Source organism: Lynx rufus, unplaced genomic scaffold (assembly GCF_022079265.1).
Source record: "Lynx rufus isolate CCGP_SWC_20201006 ecotype Redwood Valley unplaced genomic scaffold, mLynRuf1.p SCAF_8, whole genome shotgun sequence".
Taxonomy (NCBI): domain Eukaryota; kingdom Metazoa; phylum Chordata; class Mammalia; order Carnivora; family Felidae; genus Lynx; species Lynx rufus.
In genome coordinates this window covers 30,588,749-30,611,683 of record NW_025814896.1, presented here as the reverse complement: position 1 = coordinate 30,611,683, position 22,935 = coordinate 30,588,749, and the positions used below count along the sequence as shown (strand labels likewise).

The following is a 22,935-nucleotide window of genomic DNA, read 5'->3' as shown; positions in this document are numbered from 1 at the left end:
AGACACAGAATCGGAAACAGGCTCCAGGCTCCGAGCCATCCGCCCAGAGCCTGACGCGGGGCTCGAACTCCCGGACGGCGAGATCGTGACCTGGCTGAAGTCGGACGCTTAACCGACTGCGCCACCCAGGCGCCCCATCTTAGTGTGTTTCTAATAACCTTTGCTTCTGTATTTGGATGCTGTGTTAAGTAAAGGTTTATGTCTATATGTCTTATTTGGTTATATATACCTCTAATTTTTTAATCATAAAGCATCATTGTTCCATGTAACCTGTTTCTGCCTTCATTTCTACTTGTTTGAAATTGGCACTTATACAATATTTACCTGAAATATTTTTGCTCATTTTTCCTATCACCATCCTCATTTAGAAAATTCTTAGGATTGTCTTAAGTATTTTCTTACAAACAGCATATAACTGATTATTGTTTTTATGTAGTCTTAGAGTCTCTTTTTTATTAAGGGGATTTAAACCATTTGTTTTCCTCATAATTAACTTTAGATCTTGTTCCTACCATTTTATTTTATATTTCCTTCACTTGCTTTCTTATGACTACTCCCCCACACATACAACTTTTGTTCCTTCTCAGATTTTACTAAAATGATCCAGTTTTCTTTGCTTCACATAGTCTTCCCTCCTAGTCATGAAAGCTATACATCCCATTTGTGGCTCACTACATTTTAACACATGTATTTTTGTGTTTGATTTTTTTTGTTGTTATTTTTTGTAGATGCTTTTTATCAAGTCAAGGAAGTTCCCTTCTAATCCTGTATTTCTGGGGGTTTTTATATTGAATTGATGTTGAATTTTGTCAGATGCTTTTTTTTGCATTAATTATTATGGTTATATGATTTTTTGTATCCTTTAGCTGTTTAATATAGTGATTGCATTGATTTTTTAAAAAAATATTAAGCCAGCTTTACATCCTTGGAATAAGCTCCACTTGGTCCTGATATAAAATTCTTTTTATATATTGCTGAATTCTAGTTGCTAAATTCTGTTGAGAATTTTTATGTTTATGTTCAAGAGATACTGTCCTTATCTGCTTTGGCAACCAGGGTAATACTAGCTTCAAGAAATTAATTACAAAGTATTTCCTCCTGTTTTCCGCAAGAGATCTTCAATAATTGGTTTTAATTCTTCTTTAAACATTTGGTAGAATTCTCGGGTAAAATCATATGGGCCTGGAGCTTTCTTTTTTGTGTATTTTTAAATGACACACTCAACTGTTAAAGTTACAAAGCTATTCAAATTACTTTATATTAGAGTTATGGTAGTTTGTGTTTTTTGAGGAATTGGTCTTTTTTATTTAGGTTGTTAAATTTATGTGTGTATGCCCTAATCCTTTTGATGGCTGCAGGATCTGTAGTGATACCTCCTGTTTAATTTTTGATATTGGTAATTTGTGCCTTTTTTTTTTTTTTTTAAATCCTTGCTACAGGTTTGTCAGTTTTATTGATCTTTTCAAAGAACAGTCTTGGCTTTTTGTTTCATTGGTTTTCTAGATCATTTTCCTTTTTTTAATTCATTGATTTCTGCTCTTTATTTCCTTCTTTCTGTTTAAGTTGGGTTTATTTTGCTCGTTTTCTAGAGTCTTGATGTGGAGTTTAGATTGATTTGAAATTCTCCTATTCTAATGTTATACATTTTAGTGGTATGAATTTCCCTCTAGGTACTGCTTGATCTGTGTCCCACAAATGTTGATGTATTGTATTTCCATTTTCAGTCAACTTTACTGTATTTTTTTGTAAGTATCCTTTGAGACCTCTTTTGACCCATGGATTTTAGAAGTGTGTTGTACCCAAATGTTCATAGCAGATTTTTTTGTAATAGCCAAAACTGGAAACAACCCAGATGTCCTTCAGCAGATGAATGACTAAACAAACTGTGGTACATACATAACTGTGGAATAAAAAGGAACAAACTATACATGCAATAACCTACCTGAATCTCCAGAGAATTAGGCTGAGTGGAAAAAGCTAAAAGCTAACTCTAAAAAGTTCCATAATTATTCCATTTATGTATCAATTTTGAAATATCAGCATCTTAGACATGGAGGACATACTGGTCATTGCCAGAGGTTAGGTCCTGAGAGTGAAGGGCAGTAGTGTGTTGTCATGAAAGAATCCTTCTGGTGTTCGAACTGTTCAGTATTCTTCTCTGTGGTGGTAGATACACACATATGCATGCATGCAGGAACAAGCATAAGGAAAACTGAGGAAATCTGAGTAAGCTTGGTTATATCAATGGCTATCCCGTTTGTGATGTTATCGTTATAAATATAACTAACATACAGTTATGATTTTTTAATGTTTATTTTTGAGCAAGAGAGAGAGAGCGCAAGCAGGGGAGTGGCAGACAGAGGGAGACACAGAATCCGAAGCAGGCTCCAGGCTCTGAGTTGTCAGCACAGAGCACAATGGGGGCTTACACTCACGAACTGCGAGATCATGATCTGAGCTGAAGTCAAGCACCTAACTGACTGAGCCACCCAGGCACTCTGTATAGTTATGATTTATACTGTAAAATGTTAGCACTGTGGGACACTTGGCAAAATATACAAAGGATCTATTATTTCTTACAACTACATATGAATCTACAATTATGTCAATAAATTATCAATTAGGGAAAAATATTTTAAAATTCAAAAAGAATTAAAATGGTACATTAGAAAATATCCACTTAATACAAAAAAGGTCAGAAAAAAGACATGAGATATATGGAAAACAAATAGCAAAATGACACATAAACCCAAGCATAGCAATAATAACATTGAATGTGACTAGATTACTTCAACTAAAAGGCAGACATTGGCTGACTGGATTAAAAAAAGGTCCAACAGTATTCTGTCACAAGAGACACACCAAATTCAAAGACAGAAAATGATGGGAAAAGAGAAATCTTGCAAAGAATATGCATAAGAGAGCTAAAGTGGCTATGCCAACAACAGACAAGATAGACTTTTAAAAAAATTATGAGACAAAGACATTTCATAATAAAATGATCAATTTATCAGGAAGATATAACAGTTAAAAACAAATACCCACCTAACAGCTGAGCCCCAAAATACACAAAGCAAAACTGATAAAATTAAAGGGGAAAATAGGTAATTCAACAACAAGAATTGAAAATTTTAAGACCTCACTCTCAATAATGGGTAGAACAGTTACATCAAAAATCACCAAAGATCTATGAAAGTTGAACCAACACTATCAACCAACTTGACTTAACAGGCATTTATAGAATACTCTACCTAATGACAGCAGAATACCAATTGTTCTTCAGCACACATGGAATAACCTCCAAAATAGACCATATGCTACCAGGTGTTGGTTAAAGTTTTCTTAAAGGGTCACATAGTATTTTAGACTTATTACCTGAATTGTCTCTGTCACAGCCTCAACTCTGCTGTTTTAACTCAAAAGCAGCCATGGACAAAACATCAGTGAATGAGCATGACTGTGTTCCACTAAACTTTAGTGGAAACTTTATGCTAGGTCATAAAACAAGTCTCTATAAATTGAAAAGGAGTGAAACCTGACAAGATGTGTTCTCTGATCATGATGGAATTAAATTAGATATCACCAAAAGAAGGAAATTTGGGAAACCCACAAATATTTGGAATTAAATACTATATTTCTACATGGCCCATGGGTAAAGAAAACACAAAATTAGAAAACATTTGAACTGGATGAAAATGAAAATACAATAACCAAAATAATGGATTGATTACCTAAAGCAATCTATAGAGTCAGTGTAATTTCTATAAAAATTTCAATCATTTTTTTTGCATAAATGGAAAAGCCATTCCACAAATTCTTATGGAATTGTAAGGGGCCCCCAAAACCAAAACAGTTTTGACAAAGAACAGAGTTGGAAAACTTAACACTTCCAATTCAAAACTTACTATGAAGCTACAGTAATCACAGCAATGTGGTACTGGTATAAACCAATGGAATAGATTTGAGAGTCCAGAAATCAATCCCAACCAGCTATGGCCAGTTGATTTTTGACAAGAGTGTGAAGACCAGTATGGAAAGAACAGTCTAATGAATGATGCTAGGATAACTGGATATTCACATGCAAAAGAATACAGTTGGATCCCTTTCTCATATCCTACATAAAAATTAACTCAAAATGGACCAGTGACCTAAATATAAGAACTGAAGCTAGAAAACTCTTAGAAGAAAATCATAGAGGTAAACTTACATGATCTTAGATTTAGCAATAGATTTCTAGGTATGACACCAAAAGCATGAGCCACAAAAGAAAAAAGATGAATTTGACTTCACCAAAATTTAATCTTTTTGTACATTTAAGGAAATTATCAAAACATAAAAGACAAACTACATAATGGGAGAAAATAATTATAAATTATGTGTCTATTAAGGGTTTAGTATCCAGAATACAGAAAGAACTCTTATTAGCTTAGCAACAAAAAGACAGCCCATTTAAAAAAATGTGCAAAGGACTTAAACAGACTTTTCTCCAAAGAATATATACAAGTGAAATAAGCATACAAAATGATGTTTAACATTACTACTCATTAGGGAAATGTACATCAAAACCACAGTGAAATGCCACTTTTATGCCCATGAGAGTGGATATTTTAAAAAATAAAAATCACAGAAAATAAGAAATAGTATTGAGAATATGAAGAAAGTTGAATTATGAAGAAAGTACATTGCTGCTGGGAATGTAAAGTGGTATAGCCATTGTGGAGAACAGTTTGATGGTTCCTCAAAAAGTTAAATGTAGAAATACATATGACCCACTAATACCACTTCTAGGAATATATATAAAAGAACTAAAACAGGTGCTAAAGCAAATCCTTATATACAAAGGTTGATAGCACAGTAACCAAAAGGTGGAAAGAACCCAAACGTCCATCAACGGATGAATGGATAAACAAGTTGTAATATATACATACAGTGGAATATTGTTCACCCATAAAAAGGAATGAAGTACTGATACATGCTACAATATGGGTAAAAACCTCAAAAACATGCGAAGAAAGAAATCAGATACTAAGGTCATTTATTGAATGATGCTATATATATGAAATATCCAGAATTGGTAAATCCATAGAAAGAGAAAATAGCCTGGTGGTTGCCAAGGCTGGGAGTAGGGAAGGTGTAGGGAATGATTGTTTCATGGATACAGGGTGTCTCTGAATTTAGAGTAATGAAATGTTTTAGACTTAGAGGTGATGGTTGCACAACATTGTGAAGACACTAAATAACACTGGTATTGCTCACTTTAAAATGGTTAATTTTATGTTATGTGAATTTCACCTCAAAAATTTTTAAGCATATGCAGGGTATGCCTCTTAAGAAGTTGTGACAAAGGGCACCTGGGTAGCTCAGTTGGTTAAGCGTCTGACTTCAGCTCAGGTCATGATTTCATGGTTCGTGAGTTCGAGGCCCGTATCAGGCTCTGTGCTGACAGCTCAGAGCCTGGAGCCTGCTTCAGATTCTGTGTCTCCCTCTCTTTCTGCCCTGACCCCAATCACGCTCTCTCTCTTTCTCTCAAAAAAAAAAAAAAAAAAAAAAAAATTGTGACAAAGTAAAATTTTGAAAGTTATATTCAAAGGTATCACTTTTGTAATAATCATTTGCTACTTGTTTTTTTATAAATTCTACGAATTATTTTTTTAATTATTGCTCAAAAAAATAGATCTTTGATAATTATAAAAAATTAAAGGGACCTGGTTAAAGCAGAGGTTAGAAAGAGAATTTATAGCTGTAAATGCCTGTATTAGAAAAGAGTTAAGATGGGGCACCTGGGTGGCTCAGTCAGTTGAGCATCTGACTTCATCTCAGCTCAGATCATGATCTCGTGGTTCGTGGGATTGAGGCCCATGTTGGGCTCTGTAGGCTGACAGCACAGAGCCTGCTTGGGATTCTCTCTCTCCTTCTCTTTCTGGCCCTCCTGCTCATGCATGCACTCACTGTCTCTCAAAATAAGTAAATAAATTTTTTAAAAAAATGAAAGAGTAAAGAATACGAACCCATGACCTAAGCTTCCACTATAAGGAAGTAGAAAAAGAACAGACTAAACCCAAACCAAGTAGAAGGCAGGATGTAATAAAGATCAGAGTAGAAATCCATGAAATACAAAACAAGGAAATGCAGAGGAAAATCAGTGAAATTAAAAGTTGGTTCTTTGAAAAGATTAACAAAATTGAGAACTTTAGCTAAAGCAAGAATTGGTAATTTTTTTATAAGGGACCAGAGAGTGAATATTTGGGGTTTTGAGGGCCACAGGTGGTCTTTTTCATATATTCTTGTTTGTTTGAGTTTTTAGCACACCTTTTAAAATGTGAAAAATATTCCTAGCTTATAGACTATGTGAAAATAAGCCATGTGCCTTCGTTTACCAACCTCTGAGCTAAACTGATCAAGTAAAAAGGAAGATACAACTTACTAAAATCCCAAATGAAAGAGGACACACACTACCAAATCTTAGAAAAATTAAAAGAATTATAAAGGGATACCATGAACGATAAATGTTAAAATGCAGATGAAATGGGCATATTCTTAGATCCAAATCACTGAACTGACTCAAGAAATAAAAAATCTGAATAGACCTAGAACAGTAAACAAATTGAATAACTTATGAAGTCTTCCCACAAAGAAAAACCCAAACCCAGATAGGCTCACTGAATTTTACTAAACATTTAAAGAAGAAATAATACTAATTTTTCATGAACTCTTTCAGAAAATAGAGGAACTGGGGCACTTCACAACTCATTTTGAGACTAGTATGTTATCTTACCATGATACCTTGGTATCCTGGGTATTGGCCTGATACCAAAGCCAAAAAAAAAAAAAAAAAAAAATCACAAGAAAGGAAAACTACAGGGGCACCTGTAGGTGGCTCCATTGGTTAAAGGTCCGACTCGGTTTTGGCTCAGTTCATGATCTTACAGTTCGTGAGTTAGAGCCCCACATCAGGCTCTGTGCTGACAGCATGGAGCCTGCCTAAAATTCTCTCTCTCTCCCTGTCTCTGCTCCTCCCCTGCTCACTCACTCACTCTCTCCCTCAAAATAAATAAACTTTATAAAAAAAAAAAGAAAACTATAGACCAATATCTTTTATGACTGTAGCTTCATAAATCCTCCACAAAGCTGATTCCCAGAATATATAAAAATGATTGTGACTAAGTGAGATTTACACCAGAAATGCAAGATTAATTTAATATCAGAAAACAATTAATATAATAGACTGTTATGATTAAATACTCTCAGCAAATTAGGAATAAAAGAAATTTGCATATAAAATCTCTACATAAAATCCTAACATCATAATTAATAATAAAATACTAAATGCTTTTCCTCTAAGATTGGAAACAAAGAAAGGATGTCTGCATTCACTACTTCTTTTCAACAGTGTACTGGAGGTTCTAGCCAATTAATTCAGAAAAGAAAAATGAAATACAATCAGATTAGAAAAGAAGATATAAAGCTGTCTTTATTCACAGATGAAGTGATCATCCTGCATTTAGGGAATGCAAAGGAATAAAAAACTAATAAATGAGTTCAGTAAGGTCACAGGATATAAGATCATTATAGAGAAAATCAGTTTATTTCTATATATAAACATTGGACAACCCAAAACAAATTTAAAAAAACAATTCCATCCACAGTAGCATTAAAAAGGATAAAACACTTAGGAATAAATTTGACAAAAGAAATGCAAGACTGATACACTGAAAACTACAAAACATATCTGAAAGAAATGAAAGACCATCTAAATGAGAGAAATTCCATGTTCATGCATTTGAAGACAATATTATTGACATGGCAGTTCTTCCCAAATTTATAGATTTAAAGCAGTCTCCTTCAAAATCTCAGCTGGCTTTTTTTGCAGAAATTAACAAGTTGATCCTAAATTTTATTTGTAACAACAAAGAACCAAAATAGTCAAAACAATATTGAAAAACATCAAAGTTGGAGGACTTAACACTTTTTTATTTCAAAACTTACCACAAAGTTATGATAGTCAAGACTGTGTGAAATTGGAATAAAGAAAGACATACAGATCAATGAAGTAACTCAGAGCCCAGAAATAAATCTTTACATATTTATGGTCAACTGATTTTCTGTTAAGGTCCCAAGGCAATTCAATGGGGCAGGGGTTATCTTTTCAAGAAATAGTGCTGGGGCAGAAGTGCACAAAAATGTTTAGGCAGTCCTGGGTGTCGATCATGTTATGTGTGCATTAGCCATACATGTTGCTCACCAACAGTTGTATAGGACCATAGACATTCTGTGCATATCCACATCCTTTGTATTCCCTCCTGGCTTAATGAGGGAGCCCACTGGACTAGGCTGTAGCTAGCACTTCTGTTCTCTTAGCTACTAGAGACTTGTCCATATCAGCAGATGCCTCACCATAGAAGGGGCTTGACTTCTTCACTCATGAGCACCTCAGAGTTCTTATTTTCTTGTAGAATTTGATTAGGACAAAACATGGCAAGTGAATTGTATGTTTCTTCTGTTGAAGACCTAAAAAACAATAGGAAAAAAGAAAGTGCTCCACTGAAGAAGGACTTAAAAAATGGAAAGGAACACCTATATAAAGGACATAGTGAAAATTTCTTCCATGAAATCAGTAACACAACTAAAAAAGATAACCAGGAATTCTGTATAGAAAGAAATGTCAAAGGATTAACCATAAAATTGATATTTTCAAAAGATGAAGTCAGTAATCTTTAAGAGACGATAACTGGAGATAATGTGATAATTAGAGCAAACTGGGAATATAATGTGAAGTGTTTTCTATAACTATTCAGAGTCTTTCAAGGACCTGCTGATGACTAGAAGCTGAACACGAAAGACTACATCCTGTGTGATTCCATTTGACTGTGAAATTCTAGAATAAGGAAAATTAATCGGTAATGATAGAAATCAGATCAGTGGGAGTGGTGATTAACTGCAGAGGGGTACAAGGGAACTTTCTGGGTAAATAGAAGTGTTCTGTATCTTGATTAGGGTTGTGGTAACATGGGTGTATTCGTTTGTCCAGACTCTTTGACCGGTACATACAACATGGGTGCATTTTTTTAATGTAAATTAAAAATCTCATGTTTCCAAAAAAAAAAAAAAAGATTTTAAAAACCCAAAATAATTGTTCTTAAGTTTTTCTTGGGCTTTTGTATTATAAGAAACAAGTATAGGATTTTTTTTAATAGTTTGTGAACCATAAATTATAAAATACAGCAGTCTGATTATTGGTGTCTGTCTATCTGAGCATTTTTGAAGCTAAAGTAGAATACTAACTACTGGGAAGATGATGATGTGGTATTGTCCAGGGAACAGGAACTGGCCTAGGAAATATGTGGCTACCAAACACACTTCAAGAACACTACTGTAGCCTGTCTAGCTGTAGTGCATTGTATTCAACTCAGGTCCCCTGTGGAACCATATCTCTTGTATTTTGGTGGGAAATCCCATTGCTCATAAAATACTCAGATCTTCTGTGTTTTTCTTTTTCTTTCTTTTTATAAATAACCTAATTAGATAGGTGGTTTGAAATTTAGGTTGAAACTACAGATTTCAGCAACTATGAATTTCATAAGGAGGGAAAAGGTTTTCACGTGAATTAAGTCAGAAATGGCAAGTAAAATCCAGTAGCATATTGTATGTTCTGTTTCTCCTCACAAGGAGCAGTTCCTAAGTAACTTTTACATTTGTGATACCTCAGTAGCAAAGTATGCTTATTACTAGGATGATGAATAGTGGCTCTCTTTTTAAAGATGACATTTTAAAGGGTTGTTAATACTCATACTGAAGAGATATTATGATGAAAATATTCTAAAACTAATGTGTCACTACACCAGGATTAACATCTTGGAATAATACACCCTCTACTTAGCTATTGGGCCAACATATCAATTGTAGCTAAGCAGTTTCATTCATCAAAGGAAAAGGAGAAAATTCCTAAAATGTGTTCAGCATCAGCGTATCCCCTGCCAACCTCACCCCTCTGGTAATAGGTTGTAAGGCCTTGCTAAGAAGGGAGAACTCCTAGGAAAGTCTCAGCAGCCAGCCAGCTCTCAGGAGCACCGAGGAAGATGTCTTTCCCCTCTAATGGCAGCGCTACCTCTCAGTCTGCATATCCGTGTACCTGTTCAAAATTCCTCAAGACATTGTTGGTGGTGCCACCCAGCACAAGGACTCCTGCAGGGCAGTGTTCTGAACACCACTGACACATGCCCTGCTGGCCTATATTGATGGCTGCCTTTAGAAAGGATAAGTTTCCAGTTCCTACCACTGGGGACTGAATTGGCAGGCCACTTGACACAAAGCTTGACAGTGTGTGCAGAGGAGCTCCCTGAGAAAGGAGTGCTTGGTTTGGTGAAATCCTCTCCAGAGACTTGATCTTTGTCAGAGCTTCTTTTATGTTCTTTTATTTAATGTCACCCCTCCTCCAGTCCCTGCCAAATGCACGCACACGCACGCACACGCACACACACACACACACACACACACACACACACACACTAAAACTTTAGTATTTGGTCATGACTCTTAGAGTTCTCAGACACTTCAGTATCTGTGGTCTCATTTTATCCTTCCAGGAATCCAATGAAGTTGGTAGCACAGGCATTACTCCATTTGAAGATGAGATAATTAAGGTATAGATGGGCCAAATGCTGACATCTAGCTAGTGTTATCCTGGGAGCAACATCCGAAGTTGCTGACTATTAACCTGTCCTTTTTTCTACCACACCACTTTCTTTTTGCCTATTTCCTCTCTGTTAGCCCTTCTAGCATGGATGTTTAATCTCTTGTTTCCTAAAGTGAGAGTTCTTTTACCAAGCCCAATTTGTCTGGTGAGGGATATTTCTAAGGGATTGAAGGACATCATCAAAGTCTTGACTGTAGCAAGGGTCATCAGGTGAGGCCCTGTCAGCAATGTGGAGATTAAGGGTGAAGTTTTGTGCAGCTGTACTTTTCTTACAACTCTATAATGTATGTGCTAGATATATTTAGTAAAGTTGTCCTTAATTCTTTCCTTCCCTTCCAAGATGATCTGAGTATAGGAAAAAGGAAATTATGTATCTGAGTAAAAAAGCACTTGCAGAAAATGGCTGAAAGTTCAAAACTAAATATTAACCATTATTTATGTTTGGAAGTTCTCAGAGAAGAGTTTCCATGGGATGAAGTTGTTCTTTGTGCTGTTGACTTCCTGGTATAAGTTATTAGAAGCTGGAAATTAAAGTAATAATAAGACATTAGATTTTAGATACAGCCAGTCAATATCTCAGTAGTGTCTGCAATTTAAGTATACCCTTCTGGGAACCAAGAAAGACATTAAAAATCGGTAAACATATTTTTAATTTACCTTATATAAATAAAAGTTGAAATGTTTTGTTTGGTGGGTTTTTGTTTACTTTTGTTTTGATTTTGGCGGTAGTGATTGTTATAATTCAGTTATCAATATGTGGTCTTGATAATCAAGCCTGGCAGTTGGTCTTCATTTTGACCATTTTGCAATGGATCCAAATGACAAGAAAAGTTCTAGTGAGAAGGTGTGATGAGCCACTTTATTACTGTAGCTCATCATCTAATGAAGGGGGCAGCCTCCATTCTTGGGTTTTGAACTATGTGGTGAGATCGGTATTACCAAACAAATGGACAGAAATATCCCCCTTTTGAAGGTTTAAACAATATTTGCTGTTTTCTGATTATAAGAACAACACAAGAAAAAGATTGTAGAACACATAGGGTGAGGTCGCACTGGCTTTGGAGGTGGAGAAGCCCTGGCTCCTGTACATACTTGGTCAGTCATGACTATGTGACCAAAACTCTCTTATCTTTGGTTTCCTCATCTATAAAATGGGAGATATTATGGTACCTACCTACATAGAAGTTTTATGTGGAGATAAAATAAAGTCATTAAAATGCTCAGAACAAGGCCTGAGTTAATAAAGGGAGTTAAAAAAAAAAAGAAGAAAATCAAAATGGGGGCGACTGGGTGGCTCAGTTGGGTAAGTGTCCAACTTCGGCTCAGGTCATGATCTCGCGGTTTGTGGGTTTGAGCCCTGCGTCAGGCTCTGTGCTGACTGCTCAGAGCCTGGAGCCTGCTTCAGATTCTGTGTCTCCCTTTCTCTCTGTCCCTCCCCTATTCACACTCTGTCTCTCTCTCTCTCTCTCTCTCTCTCTCTCTCAAAAATAAAGGAAACATTAAAAAATTAAAAAAAAAATAAACCACAAGCCACCGTTAACATTTTGACGTATTAGCTCTCAGGCTTTTTTCTGCCATACACGCACACATACATACCAGTGTGTACTACCCATATAGGTGTACATATATATCCTTTTTTTTAACCTTTTCCAAAATTGGGATCATTTTTTAAAATATTTTTTAATGTTTGTTTATTTTTGAGAGAGAGAGACAAAGTTGCAAGCAGGGGGAGGGAAAAGAGAGAGGGAGACACAGAATCCAAAGCAGGCTCCAGGCTCTGAGCTGTCAGCACAGAGCCCGACACAGGGCTTGAACCCACAAACTGTGTGATCATGACCTAAGCTGAAATTGGATGCTCAACCGACTGAGCCACTCAGGTGCCCCATGGGATCATGTTTAATATACAATCTATATCCTGCTTAATTTTCCCCACATAGCCTTATATTTCCCTTGACATTAAAATTTACCGAAACAGATTTTTATGACCTCATAATACTGTAACATGACTTAACAAAATTATTTAATCATTACCTCCTTGTGAGATATCTAAGTTATTTCCAATATTTTACCATTATTAATGTTCCTTACTTTAAAGGTTACAAAGTTTTTAAGATCTTAAGACTTGTTCTATTTTTGTTTTGGCGGGGTGGGGCACAGTTTGCACTTTGAGGTTGAACTTTTTCATATGTCTATTGATTCCTGGCATTACTTCAGTGAAGTACCTTTTCATGAATGAATGTAACTTGTAAAGGTGTTTTAGGTAGGATCTCAAGTTTCTAGAGTAGTGTCAAGTACATAGTAAGTACTCGATAAATATTTGTGGCATACCCACAACTCTATGGTCAACTAATCCTTGACAAAGCAGGAAAGAATATCCAATGGAAAAAAGTCTGTTCAACAAATGGTGTTGGGGAAACTGGACAACAACATAGAGAAGAATGAAACTGGACCACTTTCTTACACTATACACAAAAATAAATTCAAAATGGATGAAGACTTAAATGTGAGACAGGAAACCATCAAAATCCTAGAGGAGAACACAGGCATTAACCTCTTTGACCTTGTCTAGAGCAACTTCTTACTAGACTTGTCACCAAAGGCAAGGGAAGCAAAAGCAAGCATGAACTATTGGGACCTCATCAAGATAAAGAAAAGCTGCACAGTGAGGGAAGCAATCAACAAGACCAAAAAGCAGCCTGTGGAATGGAAGAGGATATTTGCAAGTGGCATATCTGGTAATGGTTAGTATCCAAAATCTATAAAGAACTTACCAAACTCAATACCCAAAAAACAAATAACCCAGTTAAGAAATGGGCAGAAGACATGAATAGACACTTTTCCAAAGAAGATATCCAGATGGCTGAGACACATGAAAAAATGCCCAATAACACTCATCATCAGGGAAATATAAATCAAAACCATCATGAGGTACCACCTCACACATGTCAGGATAGCTAAAATTAACAACATAAAAAATAACAGGTGTTGGCGAGGATGCAGAGAAAGGGGAACTCTCCTGCACTGTTGGTGGGAATGCAAACTGGTGCAGCCATTCTGGAGAACACTATGGGGGTTCCTCAAGAAGCTAAAAGTAGAACTCCCCTACTATCCAGCAATTGCACTATTAGGTATTTACCCAAAGGATACAAAAATACAGATTCAAAGGGGTACATACACCCTAATGTTTATAGCAACATTATCAACAATAACCAAACTATGGAGAGAGCCCAAATGTCCATCGACTGATGAATGGATAAAGAAGAATGGATATATACATACATGTGGTATGTATATATATACTCAGCCATCAAAAAGAATGAAATCTTACCATTTGCAATGATGTGTATTATGCTAAATGAAGTAAGTCAGAGAAAGAGAAATAACATTTCACTCATGTGGAATTTAAGAAACAAAACAGATGAACATATGGGAAGGAGCGGAGGAAGAGAAGAGAAACAAACCACAAGAGACTCTTAATGATAAAGAACAAACTATGGGTTGATGGAGGGAGGTGGGAGATGGGCTAGTTGGGTGATGTTGTATGTAAGTGATGAATCCCTGAATTCTACTCCTGAAACCAGTATTGCACTGTATATTAACTAAAATTTAAGTTTAAAAGAAAGGGGGGAAAAAAACCCCACAACTAGACAAGAAATTCAAAACCTTTTAAAGAGGATACTAAGAAAGTTTTCAGCCTAAAATATTTCATTGTAGTCCTTAAAACAATATTATGATGTGTTAAAGGAAGGGAAAATAACCTTATTTATAACTTTAAATTGTCACAATTTAAAATTTATCAATATTGGAAATTTAAAGTGCTATCCTCTGGTGATCACCTTTCAAATAAACTGATGATCTTTAAAAAACAAATTTTTAAAAATAAAATATATTTATAGCATGATAAATGAATGGCAAGAATATTAACTCTTTGTCTATCATATTTATTTCAAATGGGGTCAAGTCTTAAGAAAATTAATTGCCTCTATATACATTCAAAGATAATGCTATCTTGGTTCTTAGTCTTTATAACCTAATTTTTTTCCTTTCTTTTCTTCCCCCCCACAGTTCATCCATGAGCTCAGATTTCCCACATTACAACTTCAGGATGCCTAATATTGGATTCCAGAATCTGCCTCTCAACATATATATTGTGGTTTTTGGCACTGCTATATTTGTCTTCATCCTTAGTTTACTCTTCTGTTGCTACTTGATTAGGTAATCAGTTTTCATTCTGTTACTTCAGAATATATTAATCAATTATAAATCAGCTTTTTGCCCTTAGGTTAAAAAATTGCATATGTGCAATAATTAGCAAGTTTTCTCAACGTTTATTTATTTTTGGGACAGAGAGAGACAGAGCATGAACAGGGGAGGGGCAGAGAGAGAGGGAGACACAGAATCGGAAACAGGCTCCAGGCTCTGAGCCATCAGCCCAGAGCCTGACGCGGGGCTCGAACTCACAGACCGCGAGATCGTGACCTGGCTGAAGTCGGACGCTTAACCGACTGCGCCACCCAGGCGCCCCAGCAAGTTTTCTAAAATTAAGGTTGCTAAACATTTTAACCTTCTGTGAGTTAGTTACTAATGAATAAAACACCTTTATACAGTCTTCAATCCTATTTGTTGATGAATGTGTTTTACTCTATAGAAGAAAATTGTCCCCATTTATTTTTCTAACATATTAGCACCTGGTCCAGATACACTTATTATCTGTTCCCAAGATTTAATCTACATTCACAAAGATTTCAAGATATCTTTTCAAGGATGGTGTTGCGTCATTGTTAGCTAAAGTCATTAGGGATTAGAAAACAATGTCCAAGACAAGGTCCAAGCCTTTAAACAGGTACTTGTGGTCTCTTAAGATTTTAAGTTCCTTTAGTCAGGTGATTGATTATCTGCATAAAACACTAAATATTCCAAAAGCTCTGCAGCACGTGTATGGAGAAGTGACAAAGGATAACACTTCACATGAAGGAGTAATGGATTTGGCCAGTAAAGATTCACAGTTGACTTACTCATAATTGTTTAAACAAACGTCTTATTCTTTTTAAGTTTTCAAAGCTGAAACTTAAAGACTGTAAAAATTCATATACTGTATTGTTCAAAGAGCTTTATGAGTAAAAGAGTAGAAAGTTGGATTTTATTAAACACCTATACCTCTAACAATTTTTAGTGCTTGTACAGAATGTGATTATGGTTATGATACATACCCTCATCAGATGTCTTTAAGCAGTAATTAATTGTTGCCACCAGTGACTACTCACTGATGGTCAAATTTGAATGAATTTAGTGTATTGTTTCCAATATTCTGATAAATAAGTCTACATTCCTACAGAAATTTAATCTTTTTTGAAGTTCTCACAAAATGTAATCACTTCTTACCTCTCATAGATATGCTGGCTACTTAGGATTTTTAGGTCTTTCTCAGAGTAATAAATAAACACTTAACTAACATAATTATAGCATTTAGGAAAAATGTTATTTGCAGAAATTTCTTTTTTCTAACTTTTTTTAATAATAGTTTGATAAATGTTATGTAAATATTTGGCTTTTTTTTTTTTGAATGAAGGAATTAGCCATAGCAAAAACAGGACCTCATAACCTTAAAATATGATTATCTTTGGGGAGGGTGGCAGAGGACTGCTGATTTTTTGTTGTTATTTCTTCCCTCAGATCTACTAAATTTTTTGGTTATGCTATAAATAGTGGTTTTAACTAAGAAATTTGTGAATTTAATATTTGAAACCAAATTATACTTTAAAAGATAAAATAATATAATATAACAAAATATTTTTTAAAGATTCATTAATGAAGGAGTTTTATATATGTAAAATATTCTAAAATATTCAAGCTAGCTCATAGTATAGTTTTTATTACTACGTCTAAGAACTAAGCCTTTAACCTTGTTTTAAGAAAAACACTAATATACCAATTGTGATTCTGGATAAGTTTTTTGAGAAATAATTGTGAAACACCATTTTACTTCATTGTATTCCTTTGAATAATCAAGCAAATAGGTAGAGAAAGGGGAAAAAATGATAACGGTTGTCTTCATATATTACCATTGTACTTCATTTTATCCTTTCTGTATCTTTTTTATTATTTATCTAACAAAGCAAATAAGTGGGGATCTGCTATACTAAAATAAAATTATCTTGTCTAATTAGAGAAACCAGTCTTTTAGAAATGTTCAAACATTTCTAAACTTCATTTACAAGTCAGTGGTACCATTTTGAAAATTAAATCATGATGTAAGGAGCTTTTCCTTTCTGATGAACCTAGTGTTAGTTTTAACCTTTCATATATTAAATTTGGATTTAACAAGTCATTTGCAGTTAATCTGGAAATTTATGGATTCAGCTCTTTTAAAATGATCAAAGCTGGGGCGTCTTAAGTGGCTCAGTCAGTTGAGCATCCGACTTCAGCTTAGGTCATGATCCCACAGTTTCTGGGTTTGAGTCCCACATTGGTCTCAGTGCTGATAACCCAGAGCCTGCTTTGGATTCTGTGGCTCCCTCTCTGTCTGCCCCTCCCCCATTTATTCTCATTCTCAGTCTCATTCATATTCTCTCTCTCTCTCTCTCTCTCTCAAAAATAAACACTTAAAAGTAAGAAAAAATTGAAAACTAAAGTTATAGGGGGGCTTTTGAGTTATCTAACAAAAATTTTAAGGTCTTAAACCAAGATAATGACAGTAGAGCTACATAGGGTGTTATGGATGGTTGTGAGTAATATTTGGGTGGTGAAAATGAACAGAATTTGGTGACCAGATATTAATGATGGACAAGAAAAGATGTGCTCAGAATTGTTCCTGGACTTCTGGTTTAGGCAGCTGGGAAGATAGCAGTCAGTCCCTTTATAGAGCTAGAAAACAAGCAGGTTTGGGGTGGAAAGATGATAGATTCCATTTTAGACATGGGATGACTGAGTTTTTTTGTGTTAACAGTCAAAATATTTAGTACACAGTTGGATATATAGGTCTAAAGCTTATAAGAAATCTGTCTAGAAAAAGGGAGTCATTTAATAATAGGTAGAAGCTGAGGCCAGGAGGGTCCCCTAGAAAGAATGTGTATAGAGAAATAAAATGGATCCAGGACAAAATCCTAGGAAAACACTGATGTTTAAGAGGATCCCATAGAAGAGACTAGAAGGGGATAGAAGAAGATAGGAAGAAAAATCATAGGACAGGAACCCCACAAGTAGCATTTCAGTGGATTAAGTCAGTTATGTCAAAAGTTCCCATTACATTTGACAATTAAGCTTGCATCTATAATTTTAGTTAGAAAAGTTTCAGTAGCATGGATACAGGGGTGATGAAAAGTGGACTGTAATGGGGCAAGGCCTGACCAGCAGGTGAAAATGAATACAAGAAATATGACCTCCTCTTTGAAGAATCTTGGCTGAGAAAAGATTAGGTTGGGGTAGGGTAGGTGTGCAGTTTGCTATAGAATCAAGGAAGTATTTTGGTGTTTGTCTTAAGAGATTCGGGCATATTAATAAATACAGTATAATATAAATAGTATTAAGGAGAATGAGCTAGTTGTGAAGGATTTGTGAGAAGGAATGAACCATGGAGGTGAGAGGAGACACACTTAAAAGTTATAGTGGTATTAGTTCTTTTTTTTTTTTAAGTTTATTTAAGTAATCTCTACATCCAATGTGGGGCTAGAACTCACGACCCTGAGATCAAGAGTTACATAACTCTTCCAAGTGAGCCAGCCAAGCACCCCTATACTGCTATTAGTTTTAAGCAGGAGAATACCTTTTTAAGACAGAGATGAAAGTAACTGGAGAACAATATACACGTACAGATCTTCCTCAACTTACAGTGGGGTTACATCCCAGTAAACCCAATGTAAGTTGAGAATATTATAATCAAAAATGCATTTAATACACCTAACCCACTAGGGGCACCTGGGTGGCTCAGTTAAGCATGCAACTTTGGCCGGCTCAGGTCATGGTCTCATCCCATGATTTGTGGATTCGAGCCCCATGTCCAGCTCTGCATTGACGGCTCAGAGCCTGGAGCCTGCTTTGGATTCTGTGTCTCCCTCTCTCTCTGCCCCTGCCCTGCTCGCGCTCTCTCTGACTCAAAAATAAATAAACATTAAATCCAGTTCTGAAGGCTAGAAGTTTGAAATCAAGGTGTCAGCAGGTCCATGCTCCCTCCGAAGGCTCTAAGAGAGGATCTTTCCTTGCCTCTGCTAGTTCCTGGTAGTTACCAGAAATCCTTGATGTTCTTTGGCTTGTAGCTGTATCATTTCAGTCTGTCTCTATCTTTACCTGGCCTTCTTCCCTGTGTTTCTGTATGGTCTCTCTTCTCTTCTAAGGACACCAGTCGTATTGGATTTAGGGTCTACCCTAATCCCAATATGACTTCATTTTAACTAAATAATCTACAAAGACTCTATTTCCAAATAGGGCTACATTCTGAGGTTCCAGCAGACATGAATTTTTTACACTGTTCAACCTAGTATACAAGAACAGGCAAATAGACCAGTGGAACAGAATAGAAACTCTAGAAACAGACCCACATATTGGGTCTGTCTCCCAACAGATATGCCACTGAAATGCAAAAGGGAAATAGGGACTTTTCAATAAATGAGTCAAATGAAAATCTGCATGTGGATAAAAAGAATCTTAACCCCTACTCACATCATATATATAAAGACTAATTTCAGATGGATTGTAAGTAATTTCAAATGGATACCTAAATGTGATAGGTAAAATAACACATTGTTTTCACAGTACACACAAGAGAATATCTTCATGATCTGGGGGTAGACAGAGATTTCTTTAACTGGACACAAAAAGAACTGACATTGGGAAGAGTTTATAAATTAGACTTAATTTAAATTAAAAGCTTCTGTTCATCAAAAGATACACCCATCAAGAGAGTGAAAATGCAAGCCACAGAGTAGGAGATAATTGCAGTACATAGACCCAATTATATATATATCTAATATATCTAATATATATATAATACATGTAAAGAAAAATTGATACGAAAAAGGTAACTCATTTTTTAAAGACCCAAATAGGTATTTTTTAAAGGAAGATATACAAATGGACAGTAAGCATATAAAAGGGTTCTTAACATCATTTGGGAAATGCAAATTAAAACTGAAATGAGATACCACTGAATAGACCTATCAGATTGGCTATTTTTTTTTAATGTTTATTTTTAAGAGGGAGACAGAGCACAAACGGGGAAGAGGCAGAGAGAGAGAGAGGGAGGCACAGAATCTGAAACAGGCTCCAGGCTTTGAGCTGTCAGCACAGAGCCCAGCACAGGGCTCGAACCCACGAACCATGAGATCAAGACCTGACCAAAGTCTGATGCTTAACCGACAGAGCCCTGGGCTTTAGTCCAGCTAAAAAAATTTTTAATCAACCCTACCAAGTAGTGGCAAAAATTTAAAACAGCTAGAGCTCTCATGCATTACATCTAGGAGTAGAAATTGGTATAAGCATTTTGACTAGCAATTCTACTCCTACGTATATACTCAACAGAATTGAGTCTATATGTCTGCTAAAAGACATGTAGAAGAATTTGTTTAGCAGCTTTATAATAGCCCCAAACTGGAAGTAACCTAAATATTCATCAACAGCGGAATGGATAGTCTTATATTCACACAGTGGAGCACTATATGTCAGTCAGAAAGATTTACTGCAATGTGGATGAATTTCACAAGTATTTGTTAGCTGAAAGCCAACATAAAAAGTGTACCAAATGATCCATTTATGTGAAGCTCAAAACAAGCACAGTTAATCTGTAATGGTAGAAATCAAGATAGTGGGTACCTCTTAGGAGTAGATACTGATTGGGACGAGTCATTTCAGGGGTCCTGGAAATGTTCTATATCTTGATCTGGGTGATAGTTACAGCAGTGTATAAATATATATATTTTAACATATTTAACTGTATTCTTAAAGTTTTTGTACATTATTAGATGGATGTTATACTTAATTTTTTTAATTAAGAAAAATGTAATATATTAAATATTACTGAAACCAGTGGACTATCACCAATATAAATTGAGGCTTGTTCATTAAAATATTTGTTGTGTTAAGATTTTGTTTTAATGAGATTTCACTTGAGTTAATATTTTGATAATATTTTATGGTTATTGTCATAACATGGTAACAGGTCATGTGGGTATTTTTCAGGATAAAGGTTTTGGATTTTAAACAATAAATGATATAAATTAATATCAAAAATCTGTTTAAGATTTTTATCAAATTGTTACATTGGAAACCTCAATATCACATTACTCATATTCTGTCTTTTAGGCTAAGACATCAAGCACACAAAGAATTTTATGCCTACAAACAGGTGAGAAATTTACTTCAGATTGGCTTTGATCTTTATGTTTTTTGTTCTGTTTTTTGGTTGTTTTTTATTTTGTTTTTTTGCCAAAAAATGAGAATTTAGATTTCCACTCATATTTTACTCTGGGGCTGAATTTACTTGCGTTCATTTTAGCATTTCACTTGCCAGTTTGTAATACAAAATAGGTCAACTTCTTTAAGTATTATTTGAAGTTATAGAAAGTTCAGATGATACAATAATATAACAGGGAGGTTTAGCCAACATTTTGCTAAAGGGAGATGCTGTGGTTTATAATCCTTAAAGCTATGGTTAATCTAGTGGCATTCAGAGATTCCATGAAATGAATTTTTTTTTTTCACCTCTTCCAGTAGAAGACACCAGCTCCTCAGAGGGGACCAGTTGTATTATAGTGATCTCATCTCCTCCCCCTTTCTATTAATGTCACACCACCAGAAATACAAATACTTGGGTCATTATTGTTAACCCCTAGCCCTTTGTACTATCATCCTTTTACTGATTTGTTTTTTAAGGTAATAAACTTAGCTTTTCTTGACGGCCAAGTAAAATTTGTTTTTTCTTCCATGTGTCATCCATTAACATTTTATTCCAAACAGTGGGTCTAGGTGTTCCTTAATTTTGTTTTGGTCAAAAGTATGAAATTATTTTTGTTGTCCTTAGTTTTTTGCTTTCTGTTTTTTAGATTTTGTTTGCTTTTTTTTTTTTTTTTTTTTAGTTTTTTTGATGGGTTTTGTTGTTGGTTTTTTTTTTTTGAAGGGTTGTGGGGCAAGCTTTAGCTTATTTGGGCCTTTAACTGACACTGACACTACAGGACCATGTCACTGTTTTAGGATTACGTATCTTTTTTTATACATCTTTTGTTCATGTCTTTTTGAAATCTGAGCTCCTTGTCAAGTTCCTTAGATGTATACACTGATGTTCATAGGTAACCCCACGCTCTTTCCCATAAGTCTCATGTGGGATTTATACACAGAGTTGAATGTTTTAGTTTTTCTAAATGAATGAATCCTGTTGTCTCAACATTATCGTAAACTTGACAGCCTATAAGATTTGTATGTAAGCTAAGTAGAAAGTAAAATTGGCCTTGATGGTTATTCAAGAAGTGAAATTGACTGATAGAATTAATACAGTAAGAAGACAGAAAGTAAAATGGTCTTTAAAATCTACTGAGTTGGAAATTTAGTACATCCCTGTGTAGCCGGATGGTAGCTTTTGATTTCTGAAAATGTAATATGCCCTGAAAACCATTTTTGGTTCAGGAATATAAGATACTCAAAATTGGGAGATTTTCTCCAAATTTCACTTGCCTGTTTTTTCACTTTAAGATGGCATGTAGTTCTAATAAGCTGTTTATTCTCAGAAACTTTCTTTTTAAATAATAATCCATCCTCTTATCACTTGGCATTTTTTTTTAACTGGTGTCCAGTCACCACAGATTCAGGGACTGGATGAATTTTAAGTTCACTTACATAACTCTGGGTAGAGCTAAAATTTCCTGGGGATAGTAATGTAAAATAATAAGCAAAACTTCTAAAATTAAGATTGACCTTATTTTTTAATCTTTTATATATTAGTAATCGTTCACTTCCCATCAGCCAATACTGTGTTTTACTGAATCATGAGAGTCGACCTCATTTATTTTCCTCCTCGGTTAGCACTTAGTCCAGATGAGAATGTATTAATGTCTTTTCCTAAAAGTTAATCTATACCCAAAGGGATTTAAAATTGCTTTTTGGGAGAACATTGCATCATTGCTCAAGTTGAAAAAATGTTGCTGGGGCACCTGGCTGGCTCAGTTGGTTAAGCATCTGACTTCAGCTCAGGTCATGATCTCACGGTTCATGAGTTTGAGCCCTGTGTTGGGCTCTGTGCTGATAGCTCAGAGCCTGGA

General features: G+C 35.2%; 1 protein-coding gene across 4 annotated transcripts in view; it reads left to right on the top strand.

Moving 5' to 3' along the window:
* RNF24 (ring finger protein 24) overlaps nt 1-22,935 on the top strand; it is a 79,119-nt gene that overhangs the window by 32,947 nt on the left and 23,237 nt on the right. For 3 of the 4 annotated variants that reach the window (XM_047069029.1, XM_047069031.1, XM_047069030.1), the window contains 2 exons: nt 14,759-14,908; nt 20,987-21,029. In XM_047069029.1, the coding sequence (XP_046924985.1) occupies nt 14,766-14,908; nt 20,987-21,029 (186 nt within the window). In that variant the 5' untranslated portion in view covers nt 14,759-14,765. Of the gene's footprint in view, nt 1-13,267; nt 13,435-14,758; nt 14,909-20,986; nt 21,030-22,935 lie in introns of those variants that run through there. The other variant, XM_047069033.1, reaches the window with a different exon arrangement.